The following is a 26007-nucleotide window of genomic DNA, read 5'->3' as shown; positions in this document are numbered from 1 at the left end:
ATTGCTTGTAATTGACAAACAATTGCAAGCTATTTAAGCCACCTGTAATTTGTTCCTGTGGAATATAATGAAGTGCATCTCATCGACAGTTGCTTCAATCTAGCTCTGTGGAGCAGCAGTCATATATCTGTGCTGGAATATGGATTTGTTTCCAGGCAAGTCAAGGATGTGGCTCTTCATATTGGGGGCAGGCCTTGTCCTAGTCCTCCTTACTTCAGAAATATTTTTTGAAAGAAGAAAAGTAAATCCAGAAGCTACTATGAATATTGTAAGCCATTAACCATTTCTTTCCTGTCTTCTTACCTCAAGGAATCTTTGGCAATAAGTGATGCTTAATGGTGCTATACTCCATATAACTGAAGTTCATTTTTTTAATGGGCTGCTGGGATTTTAAAGGGCAAGAAAGTATTTATTATTATTTTATTTTGAATACATACTTTGTCTTGCCAATGCATGATTGCTCAGCATAGCTTACAACATTTTCTTTAAAAGAATAAGCAGCCTAAAGTAGTTCCCAGCTTGTGCTTCATGGAACGCCAGTGCTCTGTGAGCTTCATTTAGTTGCTCCAACAGTGGCAACTTTAGCATCTTGTAGAGTTCATTATAATTGCTCCACTGAAAGAAGAAAAATATTTAAGTGGTACACCAAGACCCTCAGCAACAGAAGGCTGCCTTCATTTCTAATTATGCCAGAGGGAGGAAGGAAATCAATTCTTAGATTTCTTTTGAACTGGCAAACAACTGATTGTGTTTGACACATTCACAATCTTACTACTTTAACTGGCTTTTCACCTATCTGCGTACTCTAGTTACCAATTGTTTTCTGTGAAAATAAGTGTTTAGGCATTTTTTTAGCCACTTTATAACCTTCTCAACCAAACTCTCTTGGCCTCGCAGAGCGAAATTATTTCTTTCAGAGGCTATCCCAGTGAGGAATATGAAGTGGTGACAGATGATGGATATATCCTGAGTATTAACAGAATTCCTCATGGGAAAAGAAATCAGTCAAACAAGGGTGAGTTTGTGTTTGGAGTTATAATTTGTTTGTGTGTGCATATATATAAATGTTCAATAGTGTGGGGAATTTTCATTATAATTATAATATGACAATTTCTTGCTTTGCAAAAGTTTGAGTTATTGCAAGAACACATAGTGAATTTGTTTGGTAATGTGTGACTATTCTTATGATTTCTGAGTGTGTCCTTGTTCTATTTTTCCTATAAATTTGAAATAGATAGGCCGTATAAATTGATGTGCTCAAGCATATTTTACTTTTTTCCTGAGCTATTAGAGAAATGAAAAAGTATGGTGGCAAGGAGAAAGGGAAGCTAGAGTAAGTGGTTCACAGTCCATGTTGACTGCAAGCCATGAATTGGTTGTTATATTTTTTATTTAATTTAGTTTTTTTGTGGGAGTTGATTTAGTTTCAAAATAATAATAATAATAATAATAATAATAATAATAATAATAATAATAATTTGTTATTTATTATTTATACCCCGCCCATCTGGCTGGGCTTCCCCAGCCACTCTGGGCGGCTTCCAATAAAATATTAAAATACTGTAATACATCAAACATTAAAAGCTTCCCTAAACAGGGCTGCCTTCAGATGTCTTCTAAAAGTCTGGTAGTTGTTGTTCTCTTTGACATCTGGTGGGAGGGCGTTCCACAGGGAGGGCGCCACTACCAAGAAGGCCCTCTGCCTGGTTCCCTGTAACTTGGCTTCTCGCAGTGAGGGAACCACCAGAAGGCCCTCGGTGCTGGACCTCAGTGTCCAGGTAGAACGATGGGGGTGGAGACGCTCCTTCAGATATACTGGACCGAGGCCGTTTAGGGCTTTAAAGGTCAGTACCAACACTTTGAATTGTGCTCGGAAACGTACTGGGAGCCAATGTAGGTCTTTCAAGACCTGTGTTATATGGTCTCAGTGGCCGCTCCCAGTCACCAGTCTAGCTGCCGCATTCTGGATTAGTTGTAGTTTCCGGGTCACCTTCAAAGGTAGCCCCACGTAGAGTGCATTGCAGTAGTCCAAGCGGGAGATAACCAGAGCATGCACCACTCTGGCGAGGCAGTCCGGAGGCAGATAGGGTCTCAGCCTGCGTACCAGATGGAGCTGGTAGACAGCTGCCCTGGATACAGAATTGACCTGTGCCTCCATAGACAGCTGTGAGTCCAAAATGACTCCCAGGCTGCGCACCTGGTCCTTCAGGGGCACAGTTACCCCATTCAGGACCAGGGAATCCTCCACACCTGCCCGCCTCCTGTCCCCCAAAAACAGTACTTCTGTCTTGTCAGGATTCAACCTCAAATAGTGTTTTTTATCTGTTAATAGTTGGTATTTTATTCTTGGTTTCCCCCTGTTCCATATGAATCTCGCCTTATCTCTTTTCCATTCCTGAAAACACTTCATCCCTCCCAGTATCGGAATTGTTTGAAATAAAAAGATCATTTTGGGAAGTATATTCATCTTAACTACCAAGATTCTGCCCCATAGAGAGAGTTGTAATCTTGTCCAGTTTTCCATATTTTCCTTATTCTCTTTCTATACTTTGGTGTAGTTATCTTCATAAAGTTTAATACCCTTTGTTGATATCCAGATCCCTAGGTATTTTACCTTGCCTTTAATCGTTAATCCTGTCAGCTGTTGTATTTCTCTCCCCCCTCCATATTTAGATTTTTAGTTAATATCTTAGTTTTTTGGTAGTTTACCTTCAGACCTGCCACTTTTTCGTATGCTTTAATTACTTCTAGCGCTTCTGGGATACATTCTTTTGGGTCTTGTGTTGTTATTATCAAGTCATCCATGAATGCTCTAACTTCATATAATTTCCCCCCCAATTGTAATTCCTTTTATCTTTTCTAAGATTTTGCAACAAAACTTCCAAAGCTAATATAAATAACAGGGGTGAAAGGGGGCAACCCTGTCTTGTCCCCTTTGTAATTCGAAATTCTTCAGTCAGGTTTCCATTTATAATTAACCTTGCTTTTTGTTGTTGGTATATTGCTTCTATTGCCTTTCCCATTTGCCCTTCTACTCCCATTTCTAGTTGCTTTTTCATAAAATGCCAGGAGACATTATCAAATGCTTTTTCCGCATCCAGCAGGAAAGTGCTGCTTTTTTATCAGTTTTAAATTCTAAATAGTCCAAAATATCTACAACATTCCTGGTGTTACTCAATATTTGTCTCCCTGGTAAGAAATCTGCTTGATTGGGGTCTATTATTTCTTTTAATATATCTTTTAATCTATTTGTAATTATTTCAGCAAAAAGTTTATAGTCACAATTTAGTAAAGATATTGGTCTGTAGTTGGGAATTAGTTTGAGATCCCCGTCTGCTTTGGGTATTAATGTAACATATGCTTCAGTCCAGGAGTCTGGTATTTTCCCTTTTTCAAAGGTTTGGTTCATTATTTCCTGTAGTGGGGCTAGTAATATTTCTTCTAGCTTTTTGTAATATTCTTTAAAAAAAATTTAATTATTTTTTATTATAAAATACACACATATTGCGAATATACAAGCATACAAACATACATTTCATACAATCCTTAAATATATACAAACATACCTACATTCAGCCCCACAGATAATTCCTTTTCCTATCACCATCCACCACCCCTCACCCCACCTTTGTGTTAGACTTCCAATCTATTCAATTGCAATTTCTTTCCACTTCTATTACTTTCTTTCACACACCTTTAACCTAATTTCATGCTTTTTTCACTATTCACTAACCTCTCTTTCACTATTTTGTCTTCGTCACTACCTCCTTCTTCCTCCTTCTTGGTGATTACTCAGCGTCTTCAGACCCTCGACACCATCTTATCTGTTAAATTCCCCTCCTTTTCCCCACAGCGTTCCTTATTCCTTTGTCTTTATCTTTCCTTCAAGGACCTTCAATTTCAAAGCGGCTGCTTTACTCTACCCAGCTCCAATAACAGGCAATAACAATAACAATAACAGGCAGCCTGCACCGCTTTGCACTTTCTAGTAAGTCCGTTTCAGATAGTGTGCTTTTCAAATAGTTTAATTGCAATCTGAGTGATTTCTTTACACTCTCTATATATTTTTTCTGTTCTTCTGTCTTCCCTTTACTTTCATGGTAGCATTATTTCCCCTCTGCTATTTTTACTCTTTATTTTGTTTTGGGTTTACTCACTCCGCGAGGGGTTTCCCCCCCTGAGTTCCTTTCTTCTTCTTCTTGTCTTATTTCCTTTTAGGTTTTATTGCTGCTGCTACCACTTTACATTTATTTTAATATAGAAATAGAGATTTTACCATCTTGTCATTGCTTTAGTGATGTGAGGCTTTTCACCGGTCTGTTTGATGTTCTTCTCTGTGCCTGGATTCCCCCCTCAGCCGTTTTTCTTTTGGTGAGGGGTGCCGGGACTCCAAAGAGACACTGCCGAAGTTCCTTTGGCTTGAGCTTCCTTCCAAGCCTTTTCAGGGGTTGTTTAGCCAAACGTTGCCCCTCACAGTACCGGTGTACGCCTCGACTTGCTTACTGCAATCGGAGCTCACATTGTTGCAGCTGTGGTAAAAGCAGAAGTTTTCTAGCAAAAATTTCTGACTCTTCTACTGTTTCGAATTTCCTTCTTTTCCCTTTAAAATTAAAGGACAGTCCTTCAGGAAATTCCCATTTATAAAATATTGATTTCACTTTTAGGGCTCTAGTCAGAGAGTGGTATTTGTCTCTTTTTCTTAGTAAACATAGTGGGACTTCTTTCATTATTATGATCTCTTCTCCTTCAGTTCTGAATTTCTTTTTCCTTCTTGTTTGTAGGATCTTGTATAAAGGGTAATCTCCTTAGACTGAGCCTTGTAGTATATAAAGCTAATTGACAATTTAAATAGAAATATGATAAAAAATTAAAAGAAATAAGTAACTGTGCGGTAAAAGTGTATTTAACAGATAATGTACAATGAGAATGTTTGGAAGTCTTTGTAAAACCTCAACTACCTTTTCTTCTTCTTTATTTTATTTTTATTTTTTTCAATTTCTTTCTTTTTTTTCTTTTTTCATAAATTGTAGTGTCATGTGTATTGTGAGGTATACAATGTATCTTTGCTTCAGTTGCTGTCATTTTCTTTTTTGTTACAAACAAAAACAGAGTGTTGTATAAATGTTGTATAAATGTATATTTTTTAAAATAAAAAGATAAAAACTGAAACGACTTAAAAGTTAAATGCAATTAAATAGACATTTGGTGCTTCTATGACAGGTTGCTGGAATGGTTCAGTATTGACTGTTACGTCTTTTACAAATAAGTAAAAACAATAAAACATTTCTTTGGAGGGAGGGACCTCTAATTTTTCATATAGCATTCAGGAGTGATTTATTCCAGACATGTGAAATTGCTGGCCATGCATGTTCTGTGCCCCAAGTTTATAGTGGGTGATATGCAGTAGCTTCCAGTGAAATGGCATGTGTGGGGTACCATTGCTCTCCTGATTTCCCAACACTTCACTTCACTGGAGCTCATTGAGAGGAAGAGGGGAGGTGCAAAGTTGGGGGAGCTTGTCTTGGTATGGCATGCAGAGATGGGAGAATTGGATTGGCTGTGCCAATATGCACTGCTTCCTTCCCTCTCCCTCTCCGTAAGCACCAGAAACCCAGTTTGTTGGGAAGCCACGAGAGCAACAGTGCCCTACCTGCACCACCTCACTGGCTGCTACTTGCAATATTGAATGACAACAATGCTATTCAAGGTTCTGATGGATCACTGTCTTGTTTGGAAAAAGGCACAGAAGTTACTTCTTATGACTATACTTAAAACACTTCTGTTTCAGATCCAAAGCATGTAGTGTTTCTGCAACATGGCATGTTTTGCTCTGGCAGTAACTGGGTGGCAAATCTGGACAACAACAGCCTGGGCTTCGTACTGGCTGATGCTGGCTATGATGTTTGGCTAGGAAACAGTAGAGGGACCACCTGGTCCATGAAACACATCAACTATACTGTGGAGCAAGAAGAATTCTGGCGATTCAGGTAGAGGGAGCTTTCTAAACTTCATTATGTGTTTCTGGTTCCTAGTCTTCGGTTTTGGATGGTTAATCTGCCATGCTCTTTCTCTTCTGCAGGGGGTTGGACTCGATGGCCCTTGTGGTCTCTTCCAACTCTATGATTCTATGATTCTGTTTCAACATTGAACAGTGCCCTGATAATGCAAAATATGAAGGAGTAGAAATGTGTGTGTGTATATATACACACACACATTTCCAAATATACTATATAATTGGTAGTTGTTTCTTTAAACAAATGGCATATATTATTCATTTGGGGAATTACATGCTTTGATCAAGAATGGAAGTTGGCAGGATTCCCAAAAGATGTGCTGTATGAAGAGCTGGCTTCAGGCACCAGGCCCATTGGAAGACCAACTCTGTGTTACAAAGTTGTCTTCAAATCTGGCATGAAGGCTGGCGATGCTAACACTGCTGTGTGGGAATCCCTTGCAGATGGCTGTAGTGCCTGGAGACAGGCATTCAGGTCATACATCCACAGCAGAGGAGGAGAGCAGAAAGAAGGAGCACCATGGTGCACTTGCAACAACACATCCAGATGCCTTCATTTGCCCCAGCTGCCACAATATATCTGTATCGAATTCTACAGCCACAGCAGGCATCCTAACTCTTTAATGGCTTGACTTACCCCACAACTCACACCCTTCCATTATCTCCTGACACAGACGGTTGCCAACAACAATATGACCCACACCGTTGGGGTAACTCAAGCACCAAAGGATGAAATATGGTCTTGGGTGAACTCCACAGATATTAGTAGATTAGCTGCACTTTAGGTGTAATTAGATTGGGTGTGGATGAACCCACTGTGGGTCCTGCAAATTCCCAGTACAGTTACTGGGCCAGAATTTGAAGCTCCTCAGATCTGGGAGGAGGGGAAGCAGAGCCATTGGCTGCCCACAGGAAAAACATTTTTCCTCCTGAAACTCCCATTTTTTAAAAAAGATGTTTTTTCTCTCTTTTTTCTTCCTGTATTAGAGTTGTGCTTAATCATAATTACTATGTTTCATAATGTTTATAGAAGTAGTCAGGAGAACATTGACTTCCACAATGTAGATCTCACTGCATATTCAAGTCTGTAAAACAGCCTGTTATTTCTTTTCCTTTGCAGTCAAGATGAAATGGCTAAATATGACCTTCCAGCTTTCATAAATTTTATCCTTAACAAAACCGGGCAGGAGAAATTATTTTATATTGGTCATTCCCAGGGCACCACAATCGGTAGGTTAGAAGGCTTCTTAAACATACATAGGCCATTCTAATAGCAACATGTTTATTTGTATGGTTGGTGTTGTATATTAATTTCAATACAGATCTTGTTTATGGTAGAGATTTCACTTGGAGACCATGGAAACCTATGGAGAAGCATTGTAAATAACAATCTCTGTGTAGGTTTCCTACATTTGCCTACTTAGTAATGTTTCCCATAAAATTAATGTTTCATAGCTGCTATGGATTGACAAAAAGTGGTGTGTGGAGTATAATAATCCCAGCTATGCCTAATAAAGGATGTTATTATTCTTATTCTTATTCTTCTTTTTATTATTATTATAATCCCTACACACCTTGCTAACTGTGTATTTGTTTGCTTTGGTTTCCTTGAGCTGACAAACTGTTGTTCAATGTCATTGAAATCCTGGATTTCAAGCGAGGATCAACAGGTTTGTACTTGCAATTTAAATAAAAGTTTCCTAGTCTGGATATAACAAGAAGCTGTAGTCTAGCAACCCCTGGAAGTATTGCATTAAGGCCTACAAGAGAAGGGGATATGAGTGTGGGCTCAATACTCTTGCCATAGTTTATTTTGGCCTGAAGTGTGTGACCATAATATCTGGTCACCTGGGGCTCTAGGTGGGTAGCTTTTGCCACATGGCACAGCTGTGGTGGGTCCATGGAGGGTCCAGGATGGCCACCTGGTGCCACTCCCTGTGGCATTAATAATTAATAATAATAATAATAATAATAATAATAATAATAATAATTTATTATTTATACCCTGCCCATCTGGCTGAGTTTCCCCAGCCACTCTGGGCGGCTCCCAATCAAGTGTTAAAAACAGTACAGTGTTAAATATTAAAAACTTCCCTGAATAGGGCTGCCTTCAGATGTCTTTTAAAGATAGAATAGCTGCTTATTTCCTTCACATCTGAAGGGAGGGTGTTCCACAGGGTGAGTGCCACTACCGAGAAGGCCCTCTGTCTGGTTCCCTGTAACCTCACTTCTTGCAATGAGGGAACCACCAGAAAGCCCTCGGTGCTGGATCTCAGTGTCCGGGCTGAACGATGGGGGTGGAGATGCTCCTTCAGGTATACAGGACCGAGGCCGTTTAGGGCTTTAAAGGTCAGCACCAACACTTTGAATTGTGCTTGGAAACATACTGGGAGCAACCAGGTGTGGGTGGGCAACACCCCAAGGCCTATCAGGGGCAGGGGCGTGGAGGCTGTGCTCAGCCCACCCCTGGCCTATTTAAGGGGGCAGCCAGGTGCAGGCTGCCTGCTTGACTGAGCATTGTGATTTCCCACCCACCCATTGGGCTACATTCTTAGTTTCAGGGGCACCCTGTTAGGGGAGTTTCTCTGTCTGGGAGTTCACAGGGGGACTGATGGGCCAATACACTTCTCACAAGTTGTGGAACCCAATCCATGTCAGGGTGACTCCCCAGGCCAAAGTCTACCCAACCAGGTTCCTGTCAGATAGCAGGTGGGCTGCCTTTATGCTGGATGCATGCCCAGTGCTTTGGTCATACCTACTCTTTCCTGTAATCAATAACGTTGTGGTTTAATTCAACCCAATACCAGCCTCTGTGTCTATTCTGTAGGCTGCCCCTGCACTTGTCATAGCCATCATGCGTCTGCGATGGCAAACACTTCTTCACAAGCCTTACAATACGCAATACAGTGGTACCTCGGGTTACATACGCTTCAGGTTACAGATGCTTCAGGTTACAGACTCCACTAACCCAGAAATATTACCTCAGGTTAAGAACTTTGCTTCAGGATGAGAACAGAAATCGCGTGGCAGCAGCGGAAGGCCGCATTAGCTAAAGTGGTGCTTCAGGTTAAGAACAGTTCCAGGTTAAGAATGCACCTCCAGAACAAATTAAGTACGTAACCAGAGGTACCACAGTGTAAAAGCAATAATGTTGTGAGAAAAGTGGGCTAATCATTTGTTTTTGGATTTTGATCAAGACTGCATTGGTTGCCATATTCATTTCTCTTCTATTTCTATTTCCCATTCTGTTTCTTAGCATTCATTGCATTTTCAATCATGCCGCAGCTCGCCCAGAAGATAAAAATGGTCTTTGGATTGGCACCACAAGTCACCGTGAAAGATTTCCCCAACCCAGCATTGACGATGTTCCTTGGGTTATCTGAACACAAGCTCAAAGTATGCCTTTTGGTCAAAATGCTTCTTTAAACTACAGTGTGCAAATATCTTTGGCTGTAGCTAAGAACTTGGGAATATACCCATCATTTGACCTGAGGCCATTTGTCATTCTTTTAGACACCTAAGCTGCTCAATCTGGCCAATGCTGCAGAGTGTTGCTTTAGCTACTCTATACCTAAGACTATTTTTGAGTAAAAAAAAAAGGGAGGGTGTGCCTGTCTTTTTATCTTGCTGTGTCATGGGTGCCAGCACAAAATGTCTGACGTGGGCAGTAAAAAGAGGTGCCAGTGTGAGGACGATCCTCATACCTTTGTTTGTATCAAGTGCCCATATTAAAGGGTTTGGTACAGGTAACTCCCCATTATGTGTGTTCTATTTGCGCCCAACCGTGCGTACAAGCGGGGCCAGCAAATTAATCCTGCAAATGGGAAACACCCTGGAGAGTTCTCCTGGCTTTAGGAAGGGTCTCCTCACAAGCAGGAGGCCTCCCCACCTAACAGCTGAAATATGGGGTGGCTCAGCAGCAGCCACTTCCCCACCCATTTTCCTACTTAGTAATGTTTCCCATACAAGTAATGTTTCAACTGTGAGCTGGAGGAACAGCAGAGCTTGCATCATTGACAGGGCGAGGAGGTCTTCCCTGCACTCAGCTGAACTGAGACAGGCGACTCCCCTTTTTATGTGATTTCACTAATGCAAACACACCTATTTCTACCTTTGGTAAAAGCAGACTGAATGCGCCTTTCAGATTGGTGGAAGAGCCATTCCTCGCATTCTCAACCTGGGAATGAAGACGAGAGGCATGACACTAAATTCATTCTCCCTAACGTCACCATGCTGACTATAGAGAAGTAAAGCACTTTTGTTGAAATTAGTGAGGAATTATGCAATTTATAGCACAACTGTTTGGCAAAATGGCAAGCAGTTTAGCAAGCAGTGCCCCTTGAGGCTATGTTTGCATAACTACAAGTCATTTGCATATTCAAGCTCCTATTGAAATGATGTTAATGTTATGGGGACCACTTCAGAAGGGTGCCAGTTGCTCATTGCACACATGTCAAAATACATTTGACCGCTGTCATCTTGTCTCTTAGCTACAATTACGATGTCTGTGTCTTGAATATAGAAGGGTTTTTTTCTGCCTGACTGTGCATGTAGTATTTGAATTATCAATTAATGAATTAATTAGATTTCTATACTACCATTCAATCCAACATCACAGGGTGGTTTACAATATTAAAAACACAAAAAGACATACCATAATAACAAGCAGAAACAACACACAGTTTAAAAGGCCATAGATTGTTTAATGGGTATCCTGGTGCCAACAAGCCAGCCCACAAAATGGTGCCCTTGTGAAGATTAATCGGACACTGTGTCAAGCAATGATGGGTCTTGGTGGCTGTGTTATCCAACACCTGGACATCAAACCTGACAGAATGGACTTATTCAGGCCTGATGGCACACATTTGCCCCCTGCAGGAAATAAATATTAGTTGAAGGATCTTTGATTGGTTGCAATTGTAGGTTGGTTTGGTGGCGAGTTGGCAATTTCACTGTCTGGGGTGATGGGTAAGGCCTGGGGGTGATGTGATGTATCACCCCTAACCCACACTAGTGCAATAACAGGGAACTAGAGGGGTCTAGTAGGAAGTCTCTGTCCAGAAGCTAAGGGGTGCGGCAGATGGGCCATAGAGCTTGCTTCAGCAGCTTGGGAGGTTTATATGTGCAGACCTGCAGTTTGTGGATAACCCTTTAATCCTGGGCTTGACCCTGTTGTCACTGGCGGAGGAAGAGGAGTGTGGGGGAAGTGCACTGCCCCCTGCAGCGCGATCCTGGTGGGGTGCCATTGCAGCTGCTCCCCACCCGCGCTGGGCGCCACGCCCCCACGGGCGTCATACCATGCCCCCAGGACACGCATCATGCCCCTGCGGGCAGCATGCCACGCACCCAGGACATGTGCCATGCCCCTGGGACATGCACCAACCCTGCCCCTGCCTACTCTCCGCCCCCCGGTGCTGGAGCATGAACCTCCGCCACTGCCTGTCATGGCACAGCTCTCTACCAGGGGGCTATGAGGGATATACACAAAACACCTAAGCCAAATCCAACCTACATCTGGAACCAACAAAGTTGTGGCCAGTTTCTAAAATCCCAGAACATTGTCTTGTCCAGTTTGTTCCCTTTTGGAGCTGAGGCCTTGCTTGTGGGGGGGGGAGTCACCATGAGTGGGCAATATTTTTTTTGTGGTATTTTGTTGCTACTTGATATTATTAGACGTATCTCTAGGAAAACAGGCTTGAATAACAAAATGACCTATGTACTCATGTTTTTCTTTTGGCAGGGAATATTTGGAACTAAACAGATGTTTCCTCAAAGCAAATTTGTAAAATGGATGGCTACTCATGTGTGTAACCGTTTCTTAATTGAATATCTCTGTAGCTTTATGATCCACCTAGGAACTGGCTTTAATATGAAAAATCTAAATATGGTAAGATTTCTGATTATTTACAGGAGTGTGTGGAGGCATATAGAAGAACAAGTGAAGTTGTTGAAGAAAGCATATACTATTCTGCTAGAATTGGAAATGAAAAATAAGGAGGTTAAATCAGTCATGATTAAATGGGCACAAGATATAGGACAACCTAGCAGTTCGAAAGCACAAAGTGCAAGTAGATAAATAGGTACCGCTCCAGCGGGAAGGTAAACAGCATTTCCGTGTGCTTCCTCTGGTTCGCCAGAAGCGGCTTAGTCATGCTGGCCACATGACCAGGAAGCTGTTTGCGGACAAACACCGGCTCCCTCGGCCAATAAAGCGAGATGAGTGCCGCAACCCCAGAGTCGGTCACGACTGGACCTAATGGTCAGGGGCCACTTTACCTTTTATACAATTTGAGGATTGGGAAAAGCTGTGGATGGTAGATTGGAAATTTAAAGATTGCCCTCTTTTGAAAAATATATATATATGAAAATGATGTATAGATGGTATATTACACCAGTGAAAATGGTAGAAATGTATAAAACTGGGTTAAGTGTATGTTGGAAATGTAAAGAAAAAGAAGGTACTTTGTATCATATGTGGTGGGAATGTAGAGAAGTTAAAAATTTTTGGGAGATGATATACAATGAATTGAAAAAAATGTTCAAAATAACATTTGCAAAAAAACCAGAAGCATTTTTGTTAGGGATTTTAGGACAAGACCTGCCAAGAAAAATAAATTTATGTATGCAACAACAGTGGCCAAAGTCTTGTTAGCACAAGGATGGAAGAATGAGGAAATCCCAACAAAAGAACAATGGCAAGAAAAACTGATGAGCTATGCGAAGTTGGCAAAGTTAACACATAAACTGTGTGAGAAGGACAACCATGACTTTAAGGAGGAATGGGAACTATTTACAAACTATTTAAAAAGACAAGAAAAGGATTTGGACTCCTTGGCAGGTTTTGAATAAACATCCACAAATTTATTAGTAGAATATATGACACAACTTTACAACATGCAGAGAATAATATGTATGAACAAATCAGAGAGGGGAGCTGAGGGAAGTCTCTGGAGGGTGGGAGAGGGAGGGAGCGGGAAAATGTAATTGGTTATATTTGATTTATAATTTGATTTGTTAAATTTGCTGAATAAAAATATTTTTTAAAAAAGAAAAAAGAAAAAAGAAAGAAATGCATTTACATTGTGGAACAGCTAAAAGTGAAATGCCAAATTTCCATTTTGTTTGGTAACATAATATTGGGAATGGCAGCTAGTTTAGAGTGTTAAACGGATCTCTATAAAGAGGTGCATGTAATTGCAGGCCAGGCATCGGGCACCTCAGTCCCCAACCCCCTGGAGAATTAATGGACAACCGAGACTGCTTTGGATTGAAACAGGCTACAATTTTATTGAATACAGATGAAGGGTGTGGCTTGGGCATGGGGCAATCAAAATACTTCTGTCCTACCTGTTGGAAGTGATGCCTTAGGTCAATCTGTGCTACGGTTCCTAATACTTACATCAAATAGGGTGACGCCAACAGGGACTGCCATCTGGGAGAGAGCTCTGGCCCCTGACTGGGCAGAAGGACATGGCACCTTCCCTTGGATCCCTTTAACTGAATACCCCAGGGTTTGGAGGAGCAGGCAGAGACTACAACCTCCCCTCCATCCAAGACTAAGATTACCCCAGTGACCAACCCAGTAATAAATAATAATAGTAATAGTAATAATAATAATAATAAAATAAAATAAAATAAAATAAAATAGATTTATTACTTATACCCTGCCCATCTGGCCAGGCCTCCCCAACCACTCTGGGCGGCTTCCAACTGAATATTAAAAACACAATAAAACATCAAACGTTAAAAACTTCCCTTCTAAAACGTCTTCTAAAAGTCAGATAGTTGTTTATTTTATTGACATCTGATGGGAGGGTGTTCCACAGGGTGGCACCACTGCCAATAAAGCCTGGTTGTGATGATTGCCATCAGGTAGGCAAAACCACTAGGCCAGAGCCAGTTTGCCTGGTGGACAAATTCCTACCTGGCCCAGAAAGTGGTGACCATCATAACCACAGCAAGGTCATTGAGCAGCAACTTGAACCAAGGGTGGGTGGGGACCCCGATGAAAAAACTCAGGTAAGGGCTCCAGGTGCAAGCTGTTTAGATGTCCTGAATACGGACCTGAGGGAAGCTTTCTTCTTATGTCAGCTCTGCCACCTGGCTTCGCCCACATCCAAGCCTGCACCCCCATTTGCCAATCCCGGGTGCAGGCTTGGCTATGGTCTCATCTGGACAGGATGCCAATGCTGCGCTCCCTCATCAGGGCCTTTGGAAGAGCCTTAGGTAGTGAGTGGACTTACTAACTAAACACTGATTCCTTCATAATATCCAGATGTTGAGCTCTGGTGTACTTGTTTTCTTCAAACAAACCAAATGTAAGTGAAGTTGGTTGTTGTACTTTGTGATGAATTCAGCTAACCACTTTGCTCTTCTTTCTTACAGAGTCGTAGTGATGTGTATCTATCACACTGGCCAGCTGGGATATCGGTTCAGAACTTGCTTCACTGGGCTCAGGTAGAACCTAAATCCTAAATTATGTTAAAAGAAGCTTAATGTATTGATTGAAGCTTTGAATGGATGATTGTCAGGTCTTTTTTTTAGCCGGAACTCACCAGAACTCAGTTCTGGAACCTCTCAGGTGGGCGCCATTGCCATTATAAGAGAACAAGTGATGAGTTCTGGCACCTCTTTTTCTATAAAAATAGCACTGCTGATTGTATTCGAAAGAACAGACTATTAGAAAGAAATCTAGAAATATAACATAAGGAAGCATTCAACTATATAATTCAGCCTCTCTTTGTACATATTTAACAAATATATTTTGCTTTTATGCTAAAGGATTTAAAGCCAAGGGTGCTTTTGTGTTTTTAACTTCCCTGTTTAGGGAAGTTTTTAATGTTTGAAGTTTTATTCTGTTTAATATTCTGTTGAGAGCCACCCGGAGTGTCTGGAGAAACCCAGCCAGATGGGCAGGCTAGAAATAATAATAATAATAATAATAATAATAATAATAATAATAATAATAATAATATAATAATAATAATAATAATAATAATAATAATAATAATAATAATAATAATTATTATTATTATTAGTAGTAGTAGTAGTAGTATTATTATTAGTATTATTAGTATTTTACCAAACAGAAGTATTTCACCAGCAACATATAAAATCATTCCCCCAGTGGATTTTTTTTAATTGAAAATATATTTCCTCTGTATGTAGATGAACATATATTAATTTTCTGTGGTATTTTGTTGACATGTATTTTAATAAATAACCCAGGTGTTGTGAGTGCAACCGCAACCTCTGCCAACCTGCTTGGACTACAACTCCCATCAGCCAGGCCACGCTGGCTGGGGTTGATGAGAATTGTAGTCCAGAACATCTGGAGGACTCCAGGCTAGTGAAGGCTGTGTGTTGTAGCATAAGGCAGGCCAAGAAGGGCTATGATTTGGGAGTACATGGTCTTGAATGTAGTCACTGGTAACATCTGTGTGGCCCTGTGAAAAGAACGGGGCTGGGGAATCCTTTTGACACCACAGGGCAGTTTTTTATCAGGATTAGTTTCATCCCGGTGGAGTACAGGATCAGGTTTAAGGTGCTAATTTTAACCTTTAAAGCCCTATACGACCTAGGACCCTCGTACCTACGGAACCACCTCTCCTGGTATGTCCCACAGAGGACTTTACGGTCTTCAAACAAAAACATCCTGGAGGTCCCAGGCCACAGAGAGGCTAGGCTGGCCTCAACCACGGCAAGGGCTTTTTTGGCTGTGGCTCCGATCTGGTGGAACGTTCTGTCACAAGAGACTAGGGCCCTGCGGGACTTGACATCTTTCCACAGGGCCTGCAAGACAGAGCTGTTCCACCAGGCCTTTGGCCAAGGCACAGCCTGACCCCCTCCTTTGGTAATTCTTCACAGAACTCTAGCCCAATGGTTGCCAACAATTTGATTTGAACTGATTTTATAATGAATTGATTTTAGAATGCTGTATTACTTTACTGTTGTTAGCTTCAGCTGGGGAGGGCGGGATATAAATAAAATATTATTATTATTATCATAGGCCACATTTAACAGCAGGGTGGGGCCGCCTACCTGTCAATTACCTGATGTAACAATGGAGGATTTCAAAGCATGTTGCAAGTTGCAGCAAGTCCCTCCCTTTAGTGTTAGTTGGGGATTCTGATGCAAACCTCTTGCTGATTTGTTTTCCCAAGTCTTTCAATGAAAACGCCTCTCTGAGCTGCAATCCCAGCTGGATAGTAGGTGGGAGTCTTTGGAGAAAGTGTGTGGGCCAACCTGGGTCCCCTGGCAGAATAAGATTGTCTTGTGGAGTGAAAGTTCCTGATCTCTGCAATATATTTCACTTCTGCACAAGGGGTTACCCGAGCTACTTATCCATGTAATCTAGTTGCTGGGAGCAGAAAGGAAAATTCAGATTACATGACAAAAGAAATTTGCAGCCCATAAGTTAAATGGGAATTACTTCCAAGTAAGTGTAAATTAGACAACTCCTAAGTGGCAGTATATCTCACCATCATTCTCACAACAGCAAGTCAGTTAAGAATGAATAGTCTAGAAAAACTTCAAAAGCTGAAATGATACCAGTGGCTTTTCAATGGCTTTGCAAATCTTTCTTTGGATGTTTACAACATTGTTCTGCTCCCTAAAGGGAGGAGGTTAAACATTATTGCATAGCCTGTATTACAGCATGACCATTGATTCATTCACTTATCCCTGTTTATGCCCCGGGCCATGATCTATTTACATGGCTACTATTATAAGCGCTTATGCACGAACACTGGATGCCGATGCAGACATCAAAGAAAAAAATTAGGCTCAGCTGGATACTGTCCTGTCAGAGAATGAATACAACTTAAAAATAAGATTAAAATACAACATTAAATTATCGAAACATTAAAATATTAAAATGCAGCCTCATCACAGGAGGAGAAAGGAAAAAGAAAAAAGAAAAAGAGGGGGAGGGAATCAAATTGGCTCCAAGCCAAAGGCCAGGTAGAACAACTCTGTCTTACAGGCCCTGCGGAAAGAACTCAGATCCTGCAGGGCCCTGGTCTCATGAGGCAGAGTGTTCCACCAGGACGGAGCCAGTGTTGAAAAGGCCCTGGCTCTGGTTGAAGCTAATCTAACTTCCTTAGGGCCCAGGAACACTAGGGTGTTGCTATTTATGGACCTTGAGGCTCTCCGTGGGGCGTATCGGAAAAGACGGTCCCGTAGGTACGAGGCAAAAGCTCATCTCCCAGCCTAGAGGAATCTACAGATAGCCTTTCAGAGATTGCAGGTCAGCCTTTGAGTATTCCCGATGGTTTTTGGCCTTCTAGGGGGACAGTGGACATGATTTTCACCACTTGACAGCTTGAAGAAAAATGCAGAGAGCAAAACCAACCCCTGTATATGGCGTTTATTGACCTGACTAAGGCTTTCAACACTGTATATCATAATACTCTGTGAACTGTCCTGAAAATTGGCTGCCCAGATAAATTTGTGAACATCATTCAGCTCCTCCATGATAATATGACAGCAACAATCGCAGATAACAATGGCTCTCAAAATGAACCATTAACAGTGGGATCAGGTGTTAAACAAGGTTGTGTTATTGTCCCAACTTTATTCATTATTTTCATTGCCATGATTCTACACTTTGTCAAAGGGAAACTCCCCACTGGAGTAGAAATCATCTGTTGAACAGATGGAAAGCTCTTTAATGAGCAGGCTGAAAGCAAAGTCATAGAGCTTCAGTATGCTAATGACAACGTAGTGTGCGCACGCTCAGAGGATGACTTCCAAACCATCCTAAGTATCTTCGCAGAAGGTTATGAAAAACTTGGCCTTTCACTGAACATCCAAAAAGCCAAAGTGCTGCACCAAGTACAAAATAACCCCTCTGCAGCACCACAGATCCAACTCAATGGTGCAATGTTGGAAAATGTTGATCACTTCTCCTACCTGGGCAGTTATCTTTCCACAAGGGCTGACACTGATGCCGAAATCCAGCATCGCCTGAGCTCTGCGAGTGCGACTTTCTCCAGATTGAAGCGCAGAGTGTTTGAAGACTGGGACATTCGCAGAGAAACCAAAATGCTTGTTTACAAAGGTTTTGTAGTACCAACCTTACTGTATGTTTGTGAAACATGGACTACTTATAAATGGCATCTCCAACTCCTCAAAAGATTCCATCAATGGTGTCTCCAAAAAAATTTACACATCACTTGGGAAGACAGGAAAATTAATACCAGTGTACTGGAAGAAGCAAAGATCACCAGTGTTGAAGCAATGATTCTTCAACATCAACTTTGTTGGACTGGTCATGTTGTGCAGATGCTTGATTATCGTCTTCCAAAGCAACTACTCTATTCCAAACTTAAAAATGGAAAGCGTAATGCTGGTGGTCAACAAAAGAGGTTTAAAGACTTTCTCAAGGCAAATTTTTAAAAATGTAGTATAAGCACCAACAATTGGGAAACACTTGCCTGTGAGCGTTCCAAGTGGAGAACAGCCTTTACCAAAGGTGTCATTGGCTCTGAAGACACTCGAACTCAGGATGCAAGGGAGAAACGGGCTAAGAGGAAGACACGCTTGGCAAATCCACACCGTGATCAACTCCCATCCGGAAACCAATGTCCCCACTGTGGAAGGACGTGTGGATCCAGAATTGGCCTCCACAGTCACTTATGGAGTCATTGTTAAAACCATTTTCATGGAAGACAATCTTACTTGGCTACGAGTGATCGCCAGAGAAGAAGAAGATCACACCCAGATCCAGGTAGTCTTGAAAGAAGTGGATTTTCTAGATCCACTTCAGTTGAGGTTTAGGCCTAGTTTTGACAGAGAAGCTGCTTTGGTTGCCTGATATGATGACTTCTGTTGGATCTAGACAGGGGAAATGTGTCCCTATTAATTCTCATTAGACATCTCAGTGAAAAACTGCAGAAGCTGAAATGATACCAGTAGCTTTTCAATGGCTTTGCATACCTTTCTTTGGGTGGTTCAGAAAGTTGAGGATACAGAATTCAGCAGCCTGTTTGGACAGAGAGGCAAGTTTGAGCAGATAACATCAATCCTGGCCCAACTGCACTGGTGGCCAATCAGTTTCTGGGCCTAATTTAAAGTACTGGTTTTGACCTCTAAGGCCTTAAGTGGCTCAGTGCTGCTGTACCCAAGGATTGCTTCTCTCCATATGAGCTAACCCAGATGGCACAGTCATCATCTGAGGCCCTTCTACATGTGCCCTCTTCCACAAGAGGTCTGGAAGATGGAAACACGAGAATGAGCCTTTTCTGTGGCAAATCCCCAATTGTGGAATGCTCTCCCCAGGGTGGCGCATCTGATGGCTTTATTAGGTATCTTTAGACACCAGACAAAAACTTTCCTCTTCTTCCAGGCTTTTGGCTAATTACACCTCTTTTAAACTGGGTGGGGAAGGAGGGGAATTGTTGCTTTTTTATGTTATGTATATTGGAAACTGAACTGTGATCCTTGGATGTAGGGCAGTATAGAAATATAATTAATGAATAAATATAACGATAATTTCCCCATTTTGTTTTTCAAAATATGGTACATCTCTTTTTCAGGGTTTGAAGAGTGGGAAGTTCAAAGCCTTTGACTGGGGTAGCAAGGAAGAAAACATGGCTCACTACAATCAGGTCAGAATTTCCAACCAATTGCATGCATATCTCTCTCTCTCTCTCTCTCTCTCTCTCTCTCTCTCTCTCTCTCTCTCTGTGTGTGTGTGTTTATATGAGGGTAGATACTGGTGGGGGGGGGACTTCCGGGTTAGCGCCATCGGCAATGGCGGCGTTCCTCTGACTGAGAGGAACCCGCTCCGTAGAATTTGGGTCGTGCCGCCACGGCGAAGGTGGAGATGCTTTAAAAATCCCAGGTGGATGAAGCCTGGGAACATGGGATTCAGCTGACACCAGGAGCGCCCCCCTAACCACAGGGAAACCCCTTTTCGGGGCTTCCGAAGTGACGTGGGGTGAGTGGCACGGTGTTTTGAATCGACCGCTATTTTTACGGAGTGAAGCCGCGTAGCTGTTGCCGGAGAGTGCTGACTTTTTCTTGTGGACAATTGGATTTCAAACAATAACCCGTGAGTAAATGGAAATTGGACTCTAAAGTATTTAAAGTTTTTTTAAAAATTGGTACTGATCGGGGAAGGTCTAAACAGGAAGTCCGCCTCCCCTTTCTGTAAACAAACTGAAGCAAAGAACCTGTTAACTAAGGTCGTGGAGAATTTTATGTAAAGGATTTAAATTCCATTGATTGAAACTATCATCAATTCTTTTTGTGAAAGCAGGGGACCCTGCAGAAGAAGGTTAAAAATTTGGGAATTGAAGTGCCACTTCCCCAAACCCGGGAGTGGTCTGTGAGAGCCCGCTGACGGTGAATAGATAAATTTGACAGCTGTCAAGTCTGCTGACAAGATACAAAAGAAGGACTTTGTTTCTACTGCCCGTTTTGGTTACAACTTTATGTTTAAAAGGAAGCAAGGAACTGTTTCAATTTAACGTATGGGACCTTTGGGTCTGTGTTGGAAGGAGTGAAAAGAAACTTGAATCCCTCTAAGAGGGAGCTTTGGAATACTGTTACAAGGAATCAGCTGGGAAACTGTTTTTAAAGGTAAAGCCCTGAGAAACTAGTTTTTGACCTTGGATTGTTTAGGGATGGCAGTCGGGAAAGAAATTGAGTGCGAGCTGAACAGGACATTTTATCTCTTGGGAAAGCTGCATGATCAGATAAATGCTATGGCTACGAATGTAGTAATATTGGGAACAAAAATGGGCATTGATGAAGAAGTGGACAAGAACTCGGCGTGGGAACCTCTGCCAATTGAACAAATTGATAAACCTGAAAAGGAGAATCTCGTCGTGACTGAAGTGATGAAAGGGGGAGCCGTGGCCCTACAGAGACAAATGGTGGACTACAACTGGAGGCCTTACATGATGGCAACTAGGAGAAGCAAATTTTTGGAGATGGAAGCCTGGCTTGGACTTGAGAATGAAGGATGGAGAGATCTCCCTGTGTGGAGAGTAAATGACCTCTGGGATATAAATCTGAGCCAGGTGGAGGTTGGAGATTTGGGGGTCTTTGGATTTGAAAAGAGTGTGAAGCAAGATTTGGAACATTCTATAGGCCCTATCCTTAATTATGGAAGTTTGGCAGGAAGGAATATGATTACTGTTGGGTTGGAGCTGCTCCGAGATTTGGTTTTTAACATCAAAGACTACCAAAAAGACCGGCAGAGGGGATACGAAAGAGACCTAAGAGCCTCGGACTTGAGATCTCCGGGTTGAGGGTTTTTGGAGATTGATGGAACTATTGCTAGGGGCCGAAACCGGGAGCAGCCTGAGAAGGAGTTCAATGCCAGCTGTGGTTGGCTGAACTGCTTCAAAGGTTGCTTCAATTTGAAGAACATCCCCAGCACTGGTGAAGCTGCATTTGCAGACATGGAGGCTGCTGAAGAGGCTGTTGCAGCAGAAGGAGTATCTTCAAGAGCAGGTTTTCAACACAGACAAGATGGGCCTGTTCTGGAAGAAGATGCCTGAGCAGATCTACATTGCCAAAGCAGAGCAGTTAGCCCTTTGATTTAAAGCTGTGAAGGATTAACACGATGGATACTGATCTGCTTTCTCCAAGAAGCTGCTCAAACATCTGATTGGTGTTCTGTACTCTAAACAGAAGCTTATAAAGGAGGAACTCTCTGCACTGGACAACTCTGTCAGGAATCACCCAGCTTGGCAAGAGTTCCACAATGAAAAAAACAAACCATTTACCACTCTCAACTAGAATTACTGAAAAAACAGAAAAACAAAAAACTCTCTAACCTTCCCAACCTACAGGCTACTAATCAAAATAACAAGATCAACAATATTGTCAATCTCTCTCAGCAAACACTCAGCCCAGCTGAGGAATCAGCCCTTTCACACGGACTATCATTCTGCCCTGCCAAATCCCCACACATGATTCAGTTCTGCAGAGACTTGGAAGCATTTTTCCACTGTTTACGCCTGAAGGAGTACTTTCAACACACACAAGGACAAGACAAAGTAGAACAAACAACATCTCCACAACACAACATCTCACAGCCTACTGGGGAACAACCACCACCCTCCCAACACATTAATGAACAGAACATTGACCACCAGCTACCACCGAATAAATGCTACACAAAAAGGGACTCCACATGGACCCCTCCTGATGAATGTAATACCACAACTAGATCTGTACATCAATTCCTTCTGCCACAGAATCCAAATGGATGTGACCAGAAAACACCATTGCTTACAACAAAATCTTAACCATGCTGAAAGGAGAGCCATAGATAATCTCAGGAACAACCCAGACTTTATGATTAAAGAGGCGGAGAAGGGTGGAGCTGTCATCACCATGAACAAAACTGATTATATCCAGGAGGCTCACAGACAACTTTCCAGTACCGCCTTTTACATAAAATTGGACTAACACACCAGTGGAACCTAGACCAGGAACTTTCTATCTTCTACCTAAAATACACAAACCAGGAAATCCAGGACACCCCATCATCTCAGGTATTGGCACTATTACAGTGGGTGTTTCCGGTTATATGGACTCTTTTCTGAAACCGTATGCCATCAGTGCTCCCAGCTACGTACATGACACCACAGATTTTCTGAGGAAAATACAATTTTTGAATAATCTTCCTAACAATACTATACTAGCCACTATGGATGTGGAATCTCTTTATACCAACATCCCACACAATGATGGTTTGCAAGCCATAAGGAACACCATTGCAGATAAAATCACAGTGGACTTTGCTACCAAACTCTGCCATTTTGTCCTTACCCACAACCACTTCAAATTTGGTGATGACCTGTTCCTCCAGATCAGTGGCACAGCAATGGGCCCCACAGTATGTCAACATCTTCATGGCAGATTTGGAACGTTTCCTAACCTCCTACCCACTCAAACCTCTCTTGTACCTGCGATACATTGACGATATTTTTATTATCTGGACACATGGTCAACAGACCCTGGACACCTTCCACCAGACATTCAATGGCTTTCACCCCACCATCAGTATAACTATGAACCAATCTATGCAATAAATACATTTTTGGACACTACTATAAAAATACAAGATGGGTGTATAGATACCACCTTATACTATAAATCAACTGACCAACAAACATATCTACATGCTTCTAGCTACCACCCCAAACACCCCAAACAATCCATTGTATATAGCCAGGCCCTACATCACAGCAACATCTGCTCCAACTCTACAGAGATTCTCACCCAAGAGATCTACAGCAAACCTTTTTAGAACTAGAATATCTGCCTGATGAAGTTAAACAACAGATCAACAGAGGCAGACCCATAGAAAACTTGATGCAAGACAGACTCAAAAAAGGAAATAACAGAACACTACTAGTAATCACATACAGCTCCCAAGTTAAAACAGTTCAACGCATCCTCAGAGATCTATAACCTCTCCTAGATAATGATAGTTCTCTTTCTCAAGCTCTGGGAAGAAGACCTTTCATTGCTTACAGACAGCCACCCAATCTTAAACAACTTCTCACCCATGATAATACAGCAACAAGACTTAACATGGACACTGGTACCAGAGCCTGCAATAAACCCAGATGCCAACTTTGCACCCAGACAACACCATTACTGGCCCCAACAACATCAAACATACCATCTCAGGACTATGTAATTGCTCATCTTCTAACATTGTGTATGCTATCAAATGCCAACAGTGCCCTTCAGCTCTCTATATTGGACAAACAGACCAAACCCTACACCAAAGGGTAAATGGACATAAATCTGACATCAGGAATCACAAGGCAGAGAAACCAATAGGAGAACACTTCAATCTCCCAGGACATTCTATACAAGATCTCAAAGTAGCTGTCATATTACAAAAGAATTTCAGAAATAGACTGGAAAGAGAAGTTGCTGAATTATAACTTATTACCAAACTTAAAACCACGGAGAGACCTGGTCTGAATAGAGACATTGGATTCTTATCTCATTATACACGACAAAGCTATTTTTGGCCATCTCATCCCTTGCTTTTTCCTGTAAGACTAACTGCAGTCATTAACAGTCATCAACTGGTTTACCACACCTATCAGCCAATCACCCATTCCCACCACCCTTCTGAGAAATACCCCTCCCCACCTTCTCACTATATATAAGAGTCTGGTGACTTCTGTTTCAGTGTATCAGAAGAAGTGTGCATGCACACGAAAGCTCATACCAATAACTAACTTAGTTGGTCTCTAAGGTCCTACTGGAAGGAATTTTTTTTATTTTGCATCATTTTGCATTGAGCAGGCAGTGGATGCCATCAAGCCCGAAACTGTAAATGGATGCTGGTGTAACCTGTGGAAGGAATGTGTTCACAATTTTAAGTGATTTCAAGGAATTGTCCAAAGCCGGTTGGAGACTATGTATATTAACCAGGAAAGTGCACAATTTCCTCTTCATGGATGATGTGCACATTCTCTATGATGCCTTGCAAATCTGCACAACGTCCAGTTGTTATGCACATTAACAGCTCAACTTATATTCCCCATAACGTGTGTGTGTGTGTTTGCTTTGATCATGAAGTTTCTGCAAAGTCCTAACTTACAAACTATTTTTTAACCTGTTATTTCCCCCTCTCTTTTAGGAAACAGCACCTTCCTATGATATTAAAAAAATGACTGCTCCAACAGCTCTCTGGAATGGTGGGAACGACTGGGTTTCAACCCCGAAGAATATTGCCCGGTGGTTGCCTCAGGTCTCAAACTTAGTTTACCACAAGATGATTCCTGACTGGCAACACACAGATTTCTTCTTGGGCCTTGATGCTCCACAGCACTTGTATGTAGAGATAATTGAGTTTATGCAGAATTATGAGTGAGTTTGGGATCCTGAAATAGTCCTCCAAGAAACCATCACCATCAGTCTATGATGATGATGATGACGACAACGACAACAACTATAACTTCTACAATTTTTTAAAAAATTCACCTTGGGGAAAATTCCCTATGTTTGTTCACACAAAATAATCCCTTTGGAAATAACATTTTTGAACTGATTATCATTATTTAAATCCATGCATTTTTAATGGAGGTGTTGAGACATAACTCAAGTGACTTCTAAAAACAGTAGTCATGAAGAAAGGAACTCTGATCTTCCCAAACTTTGTTTTGCAGTGTGGGGTGGAGACAAGTTCTTTGCTAACATCTGTGGAATTGGCAATATGAAAACATGCTTTGGGTGTTATTGAACTAAGTTTTATGCAGAGTAGATCTGTTGAAATTAATGAACATGACTAAGTTGAATGCCACCCCCACTGCCCATCACAGAATTAGGAAGACATTCAGATGTTCCAAAACAGTAAATGAAAGCAACTTGGTATGTCACACTTACTGGAAGACTGGCACCTTGAGACCAAGCACAATTGGAAGTGACTTCCAATACCTGCACTGATGTCAGCTCCTAGTTGCTAGAATGCTGATTCTCAGGATGTATTAGACTACTGTCCTCGGTGGACCTTAGCTCAGTAGTAGAGCACTTGCTTCACCCCAGGGAGGTTCCATGTTCTACCTGTAGTATCTCCAGGGAGGGGCAGGAAAGAGACATTTTGGAAACCCTGGAGAACTGCTGCCAGTCAGTGTAGAGCAGTGGGGGGGGGGAGTGGATCTCATCAGCAGGCTGGAATGTTATCTCCTCTAACTTTCAATCACCTGATGTCACAATGATGTGAGGTGATCCATTTTATTTGTTTTACTTTATGCACAATCAGGTGCTTGTGATGACTTGCAAAGCTCCATGTGTAACAGTAATCAATAAACACACAAGACATAACCAGCTGTACTTTTGAATAAATAAGGTATAATATTCATTGTATCAAATTGTAGATTTCAACGGAAGTCTCATAAAGTTCAATGGAAAAAAGCAGAAGACCCAGTGGATCAGTTCAAATCAAATTTTATTAAACGGTCACAGACCAGATTAAGTGGATCAGTTCCTTCTCTAGTCAGTTCATG

General features: G+C 41.7%; 1 protein-coding gene across 1 annotated transcript; it reads left to right on the top strand.

The window, feature by feature from the left end:
• Positions 1-78: 78 nt before the first annotated feature.
• Positions 79-24939, top strand: LOC128414023 (putative lysosomal acid lipase/cholesteryl ester hydrolase). Its single transcript, XM_053388667.1, has 9 exons — positions 79-268; positions 898-1015; positions 5789-5987; positions 7134-7243; positions 9270-9409; positions 11754-11900; positions 14399-14470; positions 19552-19623; positions 24642-24939. Exons 1-9 carry the CDS (start codon positions 140-142, stop codon positions 24873-24875), a joined length of 1221 nt encoding a protein of 406 aa, XP_053244642.1. The 5' UTR covers positions 79-139; the 3' UTR covers positions 24876-24939.
• The last annotated feature ends 1068 nt before the right edge of the window (positions 24940-26007 follow it).

The sequence above is a fragment of the Podarcis raffonei genome, chromosome 5 (genome assembly GCF_027172205.1).
Source record: "Podarcis raffonei isolate rPodRaf1 chromosome 5, rPodRaf1.pri, whole genome shotgun sequence".
NCBI classification, from domain to species: Eukaryota; Metazoa; Chordata; class Lepidosauria; order Squamata; family Lacertidae; genus Podarcis; species Podarcis raffonei.
Note: the sequence above shows the minus strand (reverse complement) of the source record. Positions and strands in the feature narration are given on the sequence as shown.

Excerpts from the sequence above, each read along its gene's own strand:
- LOC128414023 (XM_053388667.1), top strand. The coding sequence starts at position 140 with ATGGATTTGTTTCCAGGCAAGTCAAGGATGTGGCTCTTCATATTGGGG. Across the intron at positions 9,410-11,753 it reads TATCTGAACACAAGCTCAAA|GGAATATTTGGAACTAAACA; the intron begins GTATGCCTTTTG and ends TTCTTTTGGCAG. Across the intron at positions 19,624-24,641 it reads ACATGGCTCACTACAATCAG|GAAACAGCACCTTCCTATGA; the intron begins GTCAGAATTTCC and ends CCTCTCTTTTAG.